Consider the following 17,500-nt stretch of genomic DNA (forward strand, 5'->3'; position numbering starts at 1 on the left):
TTACAAACCTCTCACTCTCAGTTTTCCTATCAGCGCTGAATGACCTCATAGGTCCCAGCGCTTGGTCTTCAGCCTAAATTGTATATTCTATCCATCTATGTTGTTCATTGGAGGAGTCTCAGATTTCTGACTTTAGGTTGCTTCTTGTTTACCAAGTTCTTTGTACTTTCTGGATTCAACTGCAGTTGTGTACTGGATGAGTTCTCGTGACTTTCTGGACTATACATCAAAGTCTGTTGACTTGATGAGTCGTTATGACTTTCTGGATTCTACTGAGGTCTAGATTGGATTATCCTGTATCATTTTTGGATTCTACTTAAGTTGCTTACTGAGTGAGCCTCATAATTTTATGGACTTCTCCAACATTTACTTTCACTTCTATGTGCTCTTCATCCATACTCCCCCACATTCACTTAAATATCATCTTTCCACCAAGTTTGTAAACTTTTTGACTAGATATTGAAATTAACCACGTCAGAAAACAAGAGCAAATTCATTATAAAGCCTTTTGGTACTTAATATTTAATGAAAGCAGCCTACCCCTTTTAGGGAGCCACAAAGACTTACCCTTCCCCCCCAAAAAAAAAAGAGAAAAGACGGAAATATTAGTCTTAATGCATTCAGAAGTAGTCCAGGTCCTGACTGGGACTCTCTCTGATGTATGAAACACACACACACACATATATATATATATATATATATATATATATACATATATATATATAAAAAGAAGAAGAACATATATATATATATATATATATATATATATATATATATATATATATATATATATATATATATGTGTGTGTGTGTGTGTGTGTATGTATGTATATATATATATATATATATATATATATATATATATATATATATATATATATATATATATATATATATATATATGTGTATATGTGTATATTTATGTGTGTGTGTGTATATATATATATACTGTATGTGTGTCAAAATGTCGATGAAAGCACTCATCCGTCCGAGGTTGTCGGCAAATCAGCTTCATCCCTCACAGAAGCTGCTTGATTGCTCGGGAAACCAGCATCATTTTGCTGAAAAGGTCCCATATTGCTGTGTGAAGTGAACCCGATACTTATTAAAAAAAAAAAAGTCACATTGGCCGTGAAATTTGCTGTGGTTGAAAATGTTGACGTTCCTAGAGTAAATATATATAAAGTGCTGCATGAGAAACCATGATTATTAAAACTAGGCACATGTACTCTCTCTCTCTCTCTCTCTCTCTCTCTCTCTCTCTCTCTCTGTACTGGAAGGTTGATTGAGCTTGTTAATTTAGTTTATATCAGAGAAATGATAAAGAAGCATTTAGGAATTATGAAAATAATACGTACAACATTAGGATAATTTTTGGGAATAGTCTGACTTCATTTTATAATTAGCAAACGCTGAAACCTATACATTAAGAAACATTAATAAGACAAACAGGAAAAAACGTCTAATCGACACGATCAGGAGCACCGCAGACCAGATGTGTCCAAACGTTTATGTCGCTTGGAAAAAAAATGTTTACAAGGATGCAGTCAGAAATATTAACAGCGTAGGCATATAGAACGTTGATTACGTTGGGGGTTTTGGGAGCCCGGGAGGGAGGGGGGTTCGAAGGGAGGGGTAGGGGCAACAAACGTTTAAAGGTAGGTAGTCAAAATTATGCCTCAATATCGATCTCGTGTAACCCGGATAGACGTCGTCCGGACCTGGCCAGCCAAGTGCATCTAATACGGTTTGAGAGTCAAATGATCATGATAACGTATACGGACGACTTTCATATGAATTGTAATATCGGTGTATGTTGACAGGCAAGGCTCGCTTGTCTTGCTTTTCATTTGCATGCTGTGTCGTCAGGGGATGTGCAATTTCGCCTTCATGCTCCGCTATGAAGATGGCTGCGTCGATCAGTGAGACAGGATAAATTTTTTATCTGTAATCCTTACGTCTGCTGTCAAGTAGGTGCATGAAGGGAAATGAAAATAGTCACATGTGATAAAGTGATTCATGTTAAACCTGTTGACACGAGAAAGACATTGGTCGAAATGACGGCATTTCATCAATTTTTAAAGACTGGAAATGCAAGATTTTGAGGAAATGCATGGAAATGTTTTTTATTCAGTACTCACCAACATGGCGGCGACGAATCGCAATCGGTAGACACAGACGACCACGAACCTTTCCTGGAACGAGGTGAGGGGGCGGCCAGCCATTCCATCTCTCCCGGTGGTGCGCCGCCCCCTATACTCTGAGCCCTCCCGGTTTTGGTGATGATGGTGCTCCACGGGTCGCTGCTACTGGAAGTCAGTTTCGGCGACTTTGGAGCTGAAGGCGAAGTCTGGGCAGACCGAGGTGGCATCCTGGCACTTACGTAGGGGGTGCAGCCGGAGAGCAAGGGCGGCTGTGGGGAACTGCACCGGCGGCCGTACCGCAAGGCGGCCGATGGTCCCCACAGGGGCGTCTGAAGCCCTTGCTGCGAAGGCACAGCTGGGTTGCGAAATAGTGTGTGAATACCCGAAGAGTGGAGGACAGCGGTGTGGGGAGCCCTGGAGGAATTCCCGCCGCTGTTGACGCCGAAGGAGGCGTTGACGGGAAGGGATGGGGGAGGGAGTTGCGGAGGCCTTTGGGTTTGACTGTTGAACCCCGCGCCCGTCGTCGCAGCAGCGCTGTTGCTGTTGACGTTAGAACCGCATCTTCCTATCTGCACATTCCTTGGGATGAGTTTAAGTCTGATCGGTTTGAAGGGATCTGAAAAATAAGTATAAAAAGTGAGGATAAAACCAGCATGAGATACTGATTGAATAATTATAATCTTTCTTATAACATTGATCAGTTTTAATCTATAAGCGGGATCAATAATAGCGCTTTAATGAAACGTATCACTCAGACGAACCGTATGTCACTGTTTACACGTAATGCAGTGCTGGAAGTATGCAAGAAGGAGTAATAAAAAGGCTAATGGGAAGCTGAGAATTTTTGTCAATACAAATCTTATAATTCATTCATTGGGAGGAATTAGTTAAGACAGGAAATAACTTTATTTTTATTTATCGTTCGCAAATTTGATGTTAGATGCTAAGTTTTGTTAGGATGGTTTTACGTTCTCTCTCTCTCTCTCTCTCTCTCTCTCTCTCTCTCTCTCTCTCTCTCTCTCTCTCTCTCTCTCTCTCAGCAAGGTAATCCTGCATCCGTGGAGGTACAGAACATTGCAGAAAATCCTACATGTAATTTTTTTTCTCTCTCTCTCTCTCTCTCTCTCTCTCTCTCTCTCTCTCTCTCTCTCTCTCTCTCTCTCTCTCTCTCTCTCTCTCTCTTGTAGCTTTTGCAAGCATTTACGTAGGTTCTCACTTCTTTCGATCTGCCCTTAATTCTGCCCATTGTTTATACATTACCTACTTTCACAAAAATATCACACAGCCCCTCGTTCCTTTTTCAGTATTTCCTAATCATTCTGTGTAGCAAACAGAAATCATAATCTCTCTCTCTCTCTCTCTCTCTCTCTCTCTCTCTCTCTCTCTCTCTCTCTCTCTCTCTCTCTGCTTTGCATTCACTATTGAGTTAAGTGAAACTAGGTTGTTCCACTTCGTCAAACTCTCTCTCTCTCTCTCTCTCTCTCTCTCTCTCTCTCTCTCTCTCTCTCTCTCTCTCTCTCTGGAGCGCAGATATGATTTTCGATATCCTTCACATTTCTTCATTGCTGCCTTACACAATCACAGACAATGTCTGACATAGAAATATATTTATTTTTACTATTTAATTTTTTGTTTCAAATTGAAATCCGAACATGACCTGACACTTTCGAACTCTGATTGCGAATGGGTCAGATGCAGAAACAATCCAGTTAGCCAAAAGATGTGAAATTATATTACATTGGAATTTACTGCGAGATTTGACGTGCTCTGGATAAAAGAGGAGTATTAAGCTTTGAGTTAATGCTTCCGCATTTTGAATTGCCGGTCATTCCCGAAACTTGCAATGAACCATAGCGGTCTGGTGCAAGTGACAGTGGGCTTCAAGAGGGCTATAGATAAATATCATGAATCGAATAAAGGGCGGGTGGGGCGGGGGAACCAATTTGGGAACAGACAGGTGTAGGAATATTGGGATTCAAAAAGTATAAGCAAAGACAGTTTTCCTCTTACCCATGGGAGACTTATTACTCTCAGCCTCAGTTTCCTTCTGTTCTCCAGCAGGAGGTTCCTCTGGGACCCTCTCCCCTTCGTCGGTTGCCTTGGAACGTTTCACTGTATCCCCTCCTCCTCCTGCGATGGCCGTCCCTCCTGTATCCCATTGTATTTCTCTCTCGTCCTGGAGTTCCCTGTAGTCATTTTTCTTTTTCTTACCCTAGTAGTGGAGAAGCAGAGAACATATCTCATTAGAAAAAATGACGTTTCAGTAAGTCTTGTTTGCATGTGTGTGTGTGTGTTTGTAGTTATGTGCGCATGTTTTTGTGTTTGTGGGTAGTAGAAATATGTGCTTGAAGGCGTCTTATATTTAAATTGTTGCATTGTTCACTAGAACTTTGAATTAAAAGTATCTAGAATTTATATCACCTTATATTTTCTACAGGCATTTTTATTTTCATTATCATCGTCATTACTATCAATGTTGCCTGAAAAATTTTAAAGAAAAACAAAAATGATATGGTATACAGTCTAGTAAAAGTACAGCTAACGCTTAAAATAACAATACATGGGATTTTTATGATCCTATAAAGTTACGGTAGGAAAAACCTCCGTTATCAACTTCTACCAAATTAAGATGTGCCATCGCTTCAAATCGTATATCTGGGACCAGTTACAATTGAACGGCAGTGGAGAGTAGAAAATCCTAATTATAGATTCAAAGTGTTCCAGTGTACCTCACCTTAAGAAAAAGAAAATGAAGAGGACCGAAGAAAGAAGGAAGAGGAAAAGAGAAAACATCATACTCGAAATAAACTTCATTCGGAGAATTGAGGTAGAGTTTCCTGGAACCAGGAAAAGGTAGTTGCCGTAATGAGGCTAATTTTGAGAGAAGTACAATTGTAAGCGTTGGAAACAGAACAGGGTGAGACAGTATTGATGAGGAGAGTGAAAGGAACAGATTTGACAGAAGTGGACAATATCTGCTAAACAGGGAATTAAGAAAGTCGACTCATCATGTTTCGTCATTCAGTGTCATGAGAGGGAAAATCTTAATTTGTAAGTTTGCAACTTGACTAAAATGTTGTCGTTCTTTGCAAAGGAAGTTCTCAAGAACTGATGCAATTCCTAGCTGTCTACGCTCATACCTTTCTCTGGTATCAATCCTCTCAGCCACATGCCTTCCTTCATCATTCAAAAGTCTTCATTTAACGACAAAGGGGAATTGAAAAAGATTGCATTAGATGGGATTAGTGGATCGTAGACAAACATACAGAAGCGCAAAATGTGAAGCCATTCAACGCCATAGAAAAAATAGTCTTAACTGAACGCAGCTCAGAGATCTTTGATAAGTCTCCGATTCTTACACCCTTCTCATAACCCCTCTAACACTCACAACGCCAGATAATCACCAATCCATCAATCAGTCAATCAATATCATAATCTTAAAGACGAAAGAAACGAGTTAGGCATTATGCGTGCAAAGTGTCAGGAATGAGAAAGCCCGGGTATTATGGGAGTAATTAAGAGGTATCAGATCATTAGCAATTAAGGGGAGAAAAGAGTTATTCAATTCCCTTCAAATCAATAAGTTCAAGTGCGCACTCTTACCATCAAGGAGTTCTCCCACTGACTGGAGGGGAAACCTATGAAATTTAATTTCCTGATGGTCATTGATTTCCTATATCCGTTGGCACCGCAACCACCTTTTAACGGCGAAAATTTCCTCCTTCAGATTATACCGTGATGGTCAAAATGTCATGTTTATTATAGTCACTTGTTTTCCTAGGTTAACCTAATGGCAGTGGTTGACATAGTTAATTAATGAATTAGGTGTTGTATGCATCTGCACTAGAATTTTCTAAGTATTGCCTTGATTTTAATGTTTATGTTCTTATGCTAATCAGATGGTTATGATTAACCATTTTGTTAACCAGATACATAAGCAAATGTCTTTTGATAGAGAATACCAATTTTCTTCATAGGACACCCGATTTCTTAAAGGCCTCTTTCTCCTCATAGTAAGTATCGGTTAAGTTGCTGCGAATCCAGAAATCTCCACTAGCACTCTTGGTCCCTTTAAAAACTTTTGTGCTGGTATAAGTCCTACTTAATCAAAACCAACCACCTGCAATCCCCTGCACAGTAGTTGAGTGATGTATGAATGAAAAATTGTAATAAATTATTTTCAGGAATATTTTCATGTGCTCAAGAAAATTTGTGCAAATTCAAACGATTCACATTACTTGAAATATTATATTTTAAGTAAATGACAGCATAAAAAGAAACGACAAATAAACAGAACAGTGTGGAACACTTTGCTGTAGCGAGGCGTCACCATAAATAAAAACGAGATTCATTTCTTAATACAAAAATGTGAAGGTAATAGGAAATGATAAAAATGATAAAAAAAGAACCCTTCTTTCTTTAAAGAGACGCGATGAGTGTCACTCACGGCCGTATCAAAAGGATCAGAAATCAGATTTATTAAGGAGGCAATGAAGCTTTTGCTCACCAGAAGCGTAATAAAGAAAGATTCTCTTCCCGGCGGTCGGTGAGGAAGAAAGGGGAAGAAAAGGATTCTCTTCCCGACGATCGGTGGGGAAGAAAGAGGAAGAAAAGGATTCTCTTCCCGACGATGGGTGGGGAAGAAATGGATTCTCTCCCCGACGATCGGTGGGGAAGAAATGGATTCCCTTCCCGACGGTCGGTGGGGAAGAAAATGATTCCCTTCCCAACGGTCGGTGGGGAAGAAATGGATTCTCCTCCCGACGGTCGGCGGGGAAGAAAGGGGGAGAAATGGATTCTCTTCCCAACGGTCGGCGGGGAAGAAAGGGGGAGAAATGGATTCTCTTCCCGACGGTCGGGTGAAGAAAGGGAGATGGATTCTCTTCCCGGCTGTGGGTGGGGAAGAAAGGGGAAGAAATGGTCGGTCGGGGGAAGAAATGGATTCTCTTCTCTGCGTTCGGTGGGGAAGAAATGGAGAGGAAGATGACAGATAAAGAGGGGGATTGGTACGGGTAGAAACTGTGAAGAAAGAAAGAAGAAATCGAAATAAAATAAGTTAGAAAAGAAGACAGATGGAATGGGAGTGAGGTTCGGGTTAAAGGATTAATACAGAAAAATTAAGTTACGAGGAAAAAAGAAAATGAAAATATTAAGTTCGTAAAAAAAAAAAAAAGTGATAAGCGAGAAATAAAAGGAATGAAGGATGTGAAAAGGCGCCTTTGGTCCTATTGTGGGCGTAATGAGAAGCCATAGGCGTGAAAGGCGTCCTTAGGGAAAGGTGGGAGAGATAGGGGGGCGCGAGGGTTCCCCCCCTCACAACCCACGTTCCCGGTGGTTGGGGTGAATAACAAAATAATGGTTCCTGTAGCAAAGGTTTTATTTAGGTTAGCCTGACCTTCGGTATGTGCTGCATGTGTTGATGATTATGGAGTAATAATGACGTAATTGTATTAGCGTGTGAGAGTCATAATGATGGTGATTAGATTATAATGACTGTATCAATAATAGTGATGATGAATTCAGTAGCGAAAATACTGATTACAATAACGGTAGTGAATGGTGATTCTAGTATTTTCATTAATGTGTTAAAAGTGCCGAGGTACGTTGCAATCGCTATAGTGAAAGGAGTAATTTTAATTGTAATAATTCAACTGATTGTGCTAATGGAAGTACAATGAAAAATATTGTGATGGCAGTGCTAAACCATATAACAGCAGCAGTAGTAGTAGAAGTATAGTAGTTGTAGTAAGAGCAAAAGCAGTAGCAGTAGTTTCATCACTGTAATAGTGAAAACAGTAATAGCAGTAGAAGCAGCAGTGGAAATAGTAGTAGTAGAAGCATCACTGATAGCAGTAGCATCAATAATGATAATATTCCTCCATATTCCGAACTTTGTCAAGACCTTTATGAACGGCATTATTATTATTATTATTATTATTATTATTATTATTATTATTATTATTATTATTATTATTATTATTATTAATCAGGTGATGAACCCTATTCATATGAAACAAGCCCACCACAGGGGCCACTGACTTGAAATTCAAGCGTCCAAAGAATACGGTGTTCATTAGAAAGAACTAACAGAGGGTAGTGGAAATACACAAAGAAGAAATCACTTATTAAAAAAGGGGGAAATAACCCCAAATAAAAAAGTCACACTAAAAAAAACGAATAATATAAAAAGTTAATGCATTGCAGAGGGCCGGCGGAGACCCCGAAATGCTTCCAGGGGGAGTGGACAGACGGACGGACGGACAGAACCCGTCTTTCATTTGCGCGAATTTCCGAAACCCCCTTTGATCCGGAAAAGTGGTCCTGATCCGGTTAACGAACAAGGACTCCGGACTTTGACTCGAGAGAGGACGAATACGCGGAATCCATTTGGAATTTTTTTTTTTTTTTTCCTGGGGCTCTTCATTCCGAAGTGTTGGGATTAATTGTGTGGCACGTTGCGCAGGTGTAGGTGTTGATGCGCGCGCGAGTGCGCGTTGTCCATGTGTTCCATATTCAACTCTGCTTTATAAAAAATGGTTTTCCCAATGGCTGACCAAGGGTGCAGTATAAGGTGAGATTAAAATTTAGTGAGAATTATATTTAAAACATTAATTATATGTGTTATACACACACATATATGTATACACATATATATTATTATTATATATATATATATATATATATATATATATATATATATATATATATATATATATATATATATAGTGTATTTTTCAGTTTTTGCAACATAGAAATATACAGGGGCAAATTAGGCCTAGAGTAGTTAAGGTGGAGCTGAATGAAAGTATTTTGCTCAAATAGCGTGCTGCAATTTTCTCGATGAATTTGCAAAGTCATCTACAACCATCTCACAACCGTCTACATTATCTCGGCTGATGTTCAACAAAATAAAGCCACCCAGTCGTGCTTCCGACTTACCATTTCAAAGATATAATGAAACCTCGGGCTAACCTTTGTTGATGTTCAAAAGTTCTCGTACTTGGAAACCCTTCACTTCCTTCATAATAGCAAGCTCTTTGTTGGCCTAGTTGGTTGAGCTTCAGACCGTCATTCGATGGGCCGGAGTTCGATTCCCGCCGCCGGCTGATGAAGAGTTAGAGGAATTTATTTCTGGTGATAGAAATTCACTTCTCGCTATAATGTGGTTCGGATTCCACAATAAGCTGTAGGTCCCGTTGCTAAGTAACCAATTGGTTCTTAGCCACGTAAAATAAGTGTAATCCTTCGGGCCAGCCCTAGGAGACCTGTTAATCAGCTCAGTGGTCTGGTAAAACTAAGCTATATTTACTTTTTACCTTCATAATAGCCCACTGCATTAGAGAGTGAGAATGTCTCCTTTCATATCACTTCAATCTTCGATTCTGCTTCACCACATTTTCACTGCTGCTGTGAATTCTTGTTCACTGATGCATTCTTGGACTCCTTCATAAGTCTTGAATAGGGTCCGAATTTTATCTTCATTAAAGTTTCTTCCCCGTTGGGTTGCGTAGTGCTGTCAATGCACCTCACGTGAGGTGCACTGTAGGCATTACTTATGGTTCTTTGCAGCGTCCCTTCGGCCCTTAGCTGCAACCTCTTTCCTTCCTCTTACTGTACCTTCATATCCTTTCTTCCAGCTGACTTTCCACCTTCTTCTAACAATTGTTTCATAGTGCAACTGCGAGGTTTTCCTCCTGTTACACCTGCTACATTCTTGTGCAAGGTCTCCTCAAACTCTAAGGGCAAGATGTCCACTTTAGTGCATTCTTGTTCAGGGGCAAAATGTTAATTTATTATCGCGTCAGGTAAAAGATCTCCTCTCATCTGCAAATCCCAGTGTAAACTAGGAATTCTCTGCGCGCGCGCTTGTGTGTGTGCGTTTGTGTATTGTGTTTGTCTTTGTGCTTGTGGTTTTAATGGTCCTACATGCCATAACTGATAAACACGGAATGCTGAATAATAAATAGCTCTGAGGTGTATAAGTTCAGAGGCGCCTGGTATTTTATTTTACGTCAGATTCACTCGTGGCAGAGAAGCTATTATTACTGGATTAGAAACAAATCATTTCAGCTGTCCGGTGCTCGCATATCCTGATATTTATTTAACTGTGTTAATTCTAATTTACGTATGTATTAGTGGGCTTACTTTATAGTATGTTCGCTGATCAGTTACATCATTAATTACGGGGCTATATGTTTTACTTCTGATATTTTTTTGTCTAATTTCTGTTTTTTCTTTTGTAATCTCTTTATTTTTGTTTGCGGATGTTTTGTCTGAGTTATTTGCCTGTCTTAGTGTTTTCAGTTGTTTTTTAATTTGTTCATATTTGAAGAAAGTTTGTTTTATCGCTTTTTGTATTCGTCTCTTGGTCTCCTAATAGGCCCTATATGGGTCTGATATCGTAAATTTGCAGATCTCCCAAAATATCCGTATTGAACACAAAAACGTAGAAGATCGGAGGTGACTCTGGTCCAAGGGAAAGGCTCTTAACCGTATCCGGGTGTAGTTCGTATCCACGTACGTTACACGAAATGAGATAATCCGGTATTGGATGATCACACTTCATCCAGCCTGGGGTTTCCGAAATAACGAATTTGTAACTTCATAGTTTCATCTTCATCACAAGCACCGTTCATAAAAAGTAATATTTCTGTAGTGAAACATTGGTTAGGTGTATTTTATAATCCTGAATAAATTAAGTACCCTTTCAGCTTTGCAAGATTTCTTTAGAATTTCAGAAGGAATTATATTCAGCTGAAAAATCAGAGAGAGAGAGAGAGAGAGAGAGTAGAAATTCATCCTAAAAAATATCAAACTGTTAGATGAGAGAGAGAGAGAGAGAGAGAGAGAGAGAGAGAGAGAGAGAGAGAGAGAGAGAGAGAGAGAGAGAGGAATGCTGCTTCATCAGAGTATATACGGTATTGCCATACTTGACCTAAATCCTTTCAAGAGTCAATCACCCCCTTTCGAATAAAACGTCAAAAATATTTCATTTGGTTTACTCACGGATTTGGACCATAACTGTTTATACCTGTAGCGTTGTTTTAATGTTAAGAAAGACGTGTTGTAGGTTATCGCTACCAGTTTGGAAATTTATCATATATTTTTTTGGAAAAACGAAGATTATGTTGCAAAAAAAGTGCTTATTGCCAGTATATGAAAAGCTGGATACTAAATAGAAGATATTTATCATTTAATTATTTACTGTAGTGAGAAGGTACTTCAAATTAATTAAAAAAAGAAATAGCATGATGATTAGCTGTTAAAGGCCAGTTGGGGGTTAGGAATTACTCAGGCAGCCAGAGACTAAGACACTATGAAAGAGTGTGAGGTGGTACCGAAATTAATTTTTTGGATAGTTACTAAAAGACACAGGCTGAAATTGAGATCTAATGATGAACTGTAAGGCAGGAAAGGACAGTTTTCTTAACGTTCCTTTCTCTGAACATCAGTATAAAGAAACTCATAATATCTAAAAACAAATACAGAAAAAAGTGCACTGCAGGCGTTACTTAAGTTTCTTTGCAACGTCCCTTCGGCCCCTGGCTGCAACCTCTTTCATTCCTTTTTCTGTAACTCCGTTCATATTCTCTTTCTTCCATTTGACTTTCCAACCTCTCTAACAATTGTTTTATATTTCAACAGTCAGGTCTTCCTCCTGTCACACCTTTCATACCATTTTACTATCTATTTCCCTTTCAGCGCTGAATGACCTCATAGGTCCCAGCTCTTGGCCTTTGGCCCCGATTCTATATTCCATTCCAGTAAAGAAAAATGCCCATCAATGCAGCTTCGATCTCTATGCCATCTCTGGACAGCTTCCGCATGAAGACCCCCTCATCTCCCCTCTCTCAAAGATCCCTTCCACACACCCCCAACCCCACCCCACACCCCCAGCAGCATTATTGTAAAGCGCTTAAGAAACTTCAAAATCCCAAACGCTGCCGACCCCATTGACATCAGTTGCAGAGAGCCTTCAGACAATGGCCTTACTTACATCCATTATGGAATAAGGCCTGAATGCTTCCGCCGACGCCCACACACGTCCAAAATGCGGAACTGGGTGACGCAATCGTTTCTCTCTCTCTCTCTCTCTCTCTCTCTCTCTCTCTCTCTCAATACCTGTTATTGCAGAGATGGATTTGCCGAGGCACGTGCTGTTGATCTTTTCAAATTGTTAAGGTTGCTCTCTCTCTCTCTCTCTCTCTCTCTCTCTCTCTCTCTCTCTCTCTCTTCTTCTCTCGTTTCTTGAAACGAGGAAAATATTTATTTTGTTTTTTTTTTTTTTTTTTTGAACCGATGCAAGGGGGTATTTTCGGTGTTCGATTAGGACGGTGTTCAGTCGTCTTCGCGTCAGTCGGCAAGAATTGTTGAAAACGTATCGAGCAGTTTTGATTAAAAAGAATAAAGATAGGGAAAAAATTTTTCAACGGTTCATTGTATAGTTTTTATCTATATTTTTTCATCACTTATCTGTTATCGTATGTATTATCACCGTTATTATTCACTCCTTCAATTTCACTGTGTGTCGAATATATTTACAGTTATGAAGGGCAAGACGAATTCTAGGACCGTAGTGGGATAGTACCATCAGTGTACTTCATGTGGCCCACTGTAGGCATTACTAAAGTTATTTGCAGGGTCCCTTCAGCCCCCAGCTTCACTGACTTTTTCAACCTTTTACTTTACCTCTTTTTACGGGGTTAGTGCCGTCAGTGCACCTCATGCGGTACACTGTAGGAATTAAGGTCTTTGCAGAGTCCCCTCGTCCCCTAGCTGCAACTCCTTTCATTCATTTTACTGTACCTACTTTCACATTCTTTTTCTTCCACCTTACTTTCCACCCTCTCCTAACAATTGTTTCATAGTGCAACTGCGAGGTTTTCCTCCTGTTACACCTTTCAAACCTTTTTACTCTCAATTTCCGTTTCAGCTCTGAATGACCTCGTAAGTCCCAGCGCTTGGTCTTTGGCCAAAATTCTATATTCCATTCAATCTTGCTGTCCATCCACTCCAACCCGTTTTCACTGTCATGAGCGCTGGATGGATGAAAGTGGCGCCCCAGTGCATGGCTGCATAGCAAAATTTTCATAAATCAAATGAAACCGGATTCAAGGAAGAATCCATACCCGTCCATTCAAAATTCCGCCATTGAAAAAAATACGAAAGTAAAGTAGGAATTATGATAATCACCGAACCCCTCGAATGCTTCAATATTCCTGATATCAATTTAGTTACTCCGACGTCGAGAACTTTAGAAGCTGGCGTGCCACTTGAAGTAATCCGCCGAGGAACCAATTCAATTTGCCCTTGTGTGTAGGTAGGCTGTCTGTTCATAGGTCGGTTCTTCGTCTCGGAAACTGTACGTAAATGTAGCTTTGATTCTTTCTTTGGTTTCTCGGGAGCCACCCCTGTTTTGTGCAAAGCTGAATATTGGAAACACAAGAGCGATACATATATTATATATATATATTTGCTCTACCTCAGAAATAATATATTTTCATATATGTTACCGAAGGGGAATTTTTTAGTTGATAATAAGTTCGGCGTCCCGTGGGCATACTGATTGTATATGAATCACGGTGATGTGATGTGATAAAAGTCATATATATATATATATATATATATATATATATATATATATATATATATATATATATATATATATATATTATATGTATATATATATATATATATATGAATAAAGACAAAATCCACAAAGGAAAGAGAAGCAATGGAGTGCTGCAAGGCCTTTAGACTTATCGTCCTTTACTTAGTAATCACATTCCATATTGTCGTCATTCAGTTATACATATATATATATATATATATATATATATATATATATATATATATATATATATATATACACACACACACACACACACACACACACACACACACACGACAGCCGAATGGTAAGAGTGCTCGTCACTGAAGTCGGAGGTTATTGCTGTTGGTGGATCGAAACATCCAGGTGACAAACCACTTATCAGTCTTCATCGTTGTTCATCCGCAATGCGTCTAACCCATTTTCCAAGCAAGGGATATTTAAAGTGGACTTCTGAGTCTGATGCCTCTAAGTTCTGGTTCACTTAATTTTTCCATGGTTTTTAGGATAATGCTAAATAGACCTTGTGCCGTTTTTTTTTTTCCAAATCCTTATAGTTTATACTTTGTTTTCAATATTGCCTAAGGCCTGAGCGGGAAATAACGTGTAGGATTTGATACTTTTTTTCCCAGTCCGTATAATCTACTTCGATTTTCGTATTGCCTAAGGCCTAAGCGGAAAATAACCTGTAGGAGTTAATACTTTTTTCCCAATACGTATAGTCTACTTCATTTTCCATCTTGCCCAAGGCCTAAACGGAAAATAACATAGAAAATTTAATACATTTTTCGGTGAGAAGGATTTTTTTATAGATATTTTCCTCCTAAGCATGGAAGGCAGATTGCCATTTGTCCGTATTTGCTACTTCGGGGATATGATACATGGGGCTGCTCGCTTCGGGGCTCTGGCAGGGATGCATAACAAGGGCACTACAACCGGTTAATTATGTGAGTTGTAATACCTAATAGATAAGATTAGGATTATATTAAACCCAGTCTATATCCTGTGTTAGTACAGTCGATGGTCCAGTCGCTAATAGATTTTTTTTTTTAAATTAAAGATTTATAAAATTTTTGTTCAAGCAAAGAGTAACTATTTCTTTTCCGTGTTTTTTTTTTCGTTGGTATACACCTACTTGTTGTTTTTCTTAAATGTTCGGCGTTTTTTTTTTATAAGGGAAGACGGGAGGATCGTATTTTTCCCCCCCATGGACATTGCGACGTTACGTAACGAAAACTTCTTCTTCTTCGCCTTTAACGCATTTTTCCCATTATTAACGAAAACTAATCAGTCATTATTAATTCTAAGAATAGGAAGTTCAGAGACAGACGATCTTGTCCGCGTACTGTATATTAAGGCACGCATGTACAGATGCGGCGATAATGATCTCTGTCCATTCAAGACGGTTCGTCATTACATTCCTCAGACCCCAAACTAAAACAAGTAGACATCCGGGGAGAGAGAGAGAGAGAGAGAGAGAGAGAGAGAGAGAGAGAGAGAGAGAGAGACGATGATGATATGAGTGAACACTCATTATATTCCTCAGACCCCAAACTAAAACAAGTAGACGTCCGAAGAGAGAGAGAGAGAGGGCTGATGATGATGATATTATGATTGAACACTCTCTCCCCACCACCCGTACCTCATCCATCACCTCAGGGAGCTGATTATGCTCCCCAATTCCTTTCCTCCTGCTTTCTGTTTATATATATATATATATATATATATATATATATATATATATATATATATATATATATATATATATATATATATATATATATATATATATATATATATATATATATTTTTTTTTTTTTTTTTTTTTTAGCTGATTGACTGAAAGCTGGATACGGTGCTTGTTAGATCGAGGAGTCGTAGTTATTAAGGCAAGAGGCACACTCACTCTTGCCTGTTTTAAAGCTGTACACACGTCATATGAAATTCCACTTTTTTTTTTTTTGAGTCTGGTGGAATATAGTCGATGTTAAAGAGTCACATGGAGTAAAAAATAAAAAATATTTTCTCGTTTTCTCTCTTACAAATATTTCATTTAATGAATATTTTTCGTTGTGGATATTTGTGGAATATGGACATAGTTTTCGTAGAATTGTTATTGACAAGGGAGGGCCCCCTCGTCAGTTTTGTGAAAAATGTAATTTCTGTTGGCTCTCTCTCTCTCTCTCTCTCTCTCTCTCTCAACGTCGTTAGGTACCTCTGCTGCCATTTCTACAGGTACTTTTATGGTCACCATTTAGGCTAAATAAGAGACAAGTAGCCATTGAGCACCCATGAACCCACTCAATCCCACATTTCGTTTCCCTTGATTTTGTGGGAAGTGAGACAGCCCAATAACTCAGTGGTAGAGCGCCGTGCTCACATTCTCGATCGCTGCCTTTGGCCCACCAGTTGACCCAGCTTTGAATGGGCGCTAGCGTTAGTTGGGTCAAGAACGAGCAAGGGCCTGACAACCTCATCCTTAAAATTGCCTGGCAACTGGGAGGCGTTATCCTCTCTCTCTCTCTCCCCTATATATATATATATATATATATATATATATATATATATATATATATATATATATATATATATATATATATGTATATATATATACGTCACTTATATTTATGTGTACGTGTGGGTGTGTACTTATCATGTATGTTTGCGCGTCCGCGTTAGGGGGAAGTAATATTAGAGGTTCATCCTTGCGGGAATAAAGAACAAGTCCATGATTCCTTTAAATTTTTCATACGAAGAATGTAATCCTTCAAAGTATTAAGTGAAAACAAGCAGAGAAACCTAGTAAAGTAACGCGCTTACATTTGTACGTTTGCGTGTTTTGATATAAGTTCTCCAACGTTGATTATAAGAGTATTATTTTGCCTCAGAATACACGTGCTCGCAAATACAGGAGTTAGACAATTTCATATGGCTTAAATACGAATTTGAATAAAAAAAAAAGTACCCGAATATTTAGCGACATCTACGAACCATTTGATAAATGAATAAATAAAAACCAATATACTTCAAAGCAATAAAAGTTATCTTCGTATATTAAAAAATCAGTTTCACTTAAGGGGGTAGTGCCGTCAGTGCACCTCACTGGGTGCACTGTAGGCATTACTAAAGGTTCTTTGCAGCGTCCCTTCGGCCCCTAGCTGCAACCCCTTTCATTCCTTTTACTGTACCCCCCATTCATATTATCTTTCTTCCATCTTGCTATCCACCCTCTCCTAACAATTATTTCATAGGGCAACTGCAAGGTTTTCCTCCTGTTACGCCTTTCAAACCTACATACTCTCAATTTCCATTCCAGCGCTGAAAGACCTCACAGGTCTAAGTGGTTGGTCCTTGGCCTAAAGTCTGTATTCCATTCCATTTTGTATTGCTAGGGAAAAATAACCAGAGTTCCATTCTGCAGTAAACAGCGTAATAACGAAAAGGAAAATCCTCGTGCCTATGTCAAGGGACAAGGTCATTAGCCTTATCTCCCTTCCTTTGTCCAGTTTCATTTTCTCTCTCTCTTTCTCTCTCTCTCTCTCTCTCTCTCTCTCTCTCTCTCTCTCTCTCTCTCTTGTGGAAACACACAGTGTATTCAGTTAGATAAATCCATAAGTGATGTTCATTGATAATGATATTAACGCCTTTTAGGAAAAGGAAAGCCAAACTAGAATGATTAATTGATTTCTGATTGCATACGCGTTGTAGCTGACATTTTTTTTTTTTTGTGAGCATAGGTAAGGGT

General features: G+C 39.0%; 1 protein-coding gene across 1 annotated transcript in view; it reads right to left on the reverse strand.

The window, feature by feature from the left end:
- Window positions 1–2,008: 2,008 nt before the first annotated feature.
- LOC136839508 (uncharacterized) overlaps window positions 2,009–17,500 on the reverse strand; it is a 71,356-nt gene continuing 55,864 nt past the window's right edge. The window contains exons 2-3 of the mRNA XM_067105682.1: window positions 4,155–4,356; window positions 2,009–2,760 (exon numbers count right to left, since the gene is read on the reverse strand). Of these exons, the coding sequence (XP_066961783.1) occupies window positions 2,138–2,760; window positions 4,155–4,356 (825 nt within the window). The 3' untranslated portion in view covers window positions 2,009–2,137. The remainder of the gene's footprint in view (window positions 2,761–4,154; window positions 4,357–17,500) is intronic.

Source organism: Macrobrachium rosenbergii, chromosome 6 (genome assembly GCF_040412425.1).
Source record: "Macrobrachium rosenbergii isolate ZJJX-2024 chromosome 6, ASM4041242v1, whole genome shotgun sequence".
Taxonomy (NCBI): domain Eukaryota; kingdom Metazoa; phylum Arthropoda; class Malacostraca; order Decapoda; family Palaemonidae; genus Macrobrachium; species Macrobrachium rosenbergii.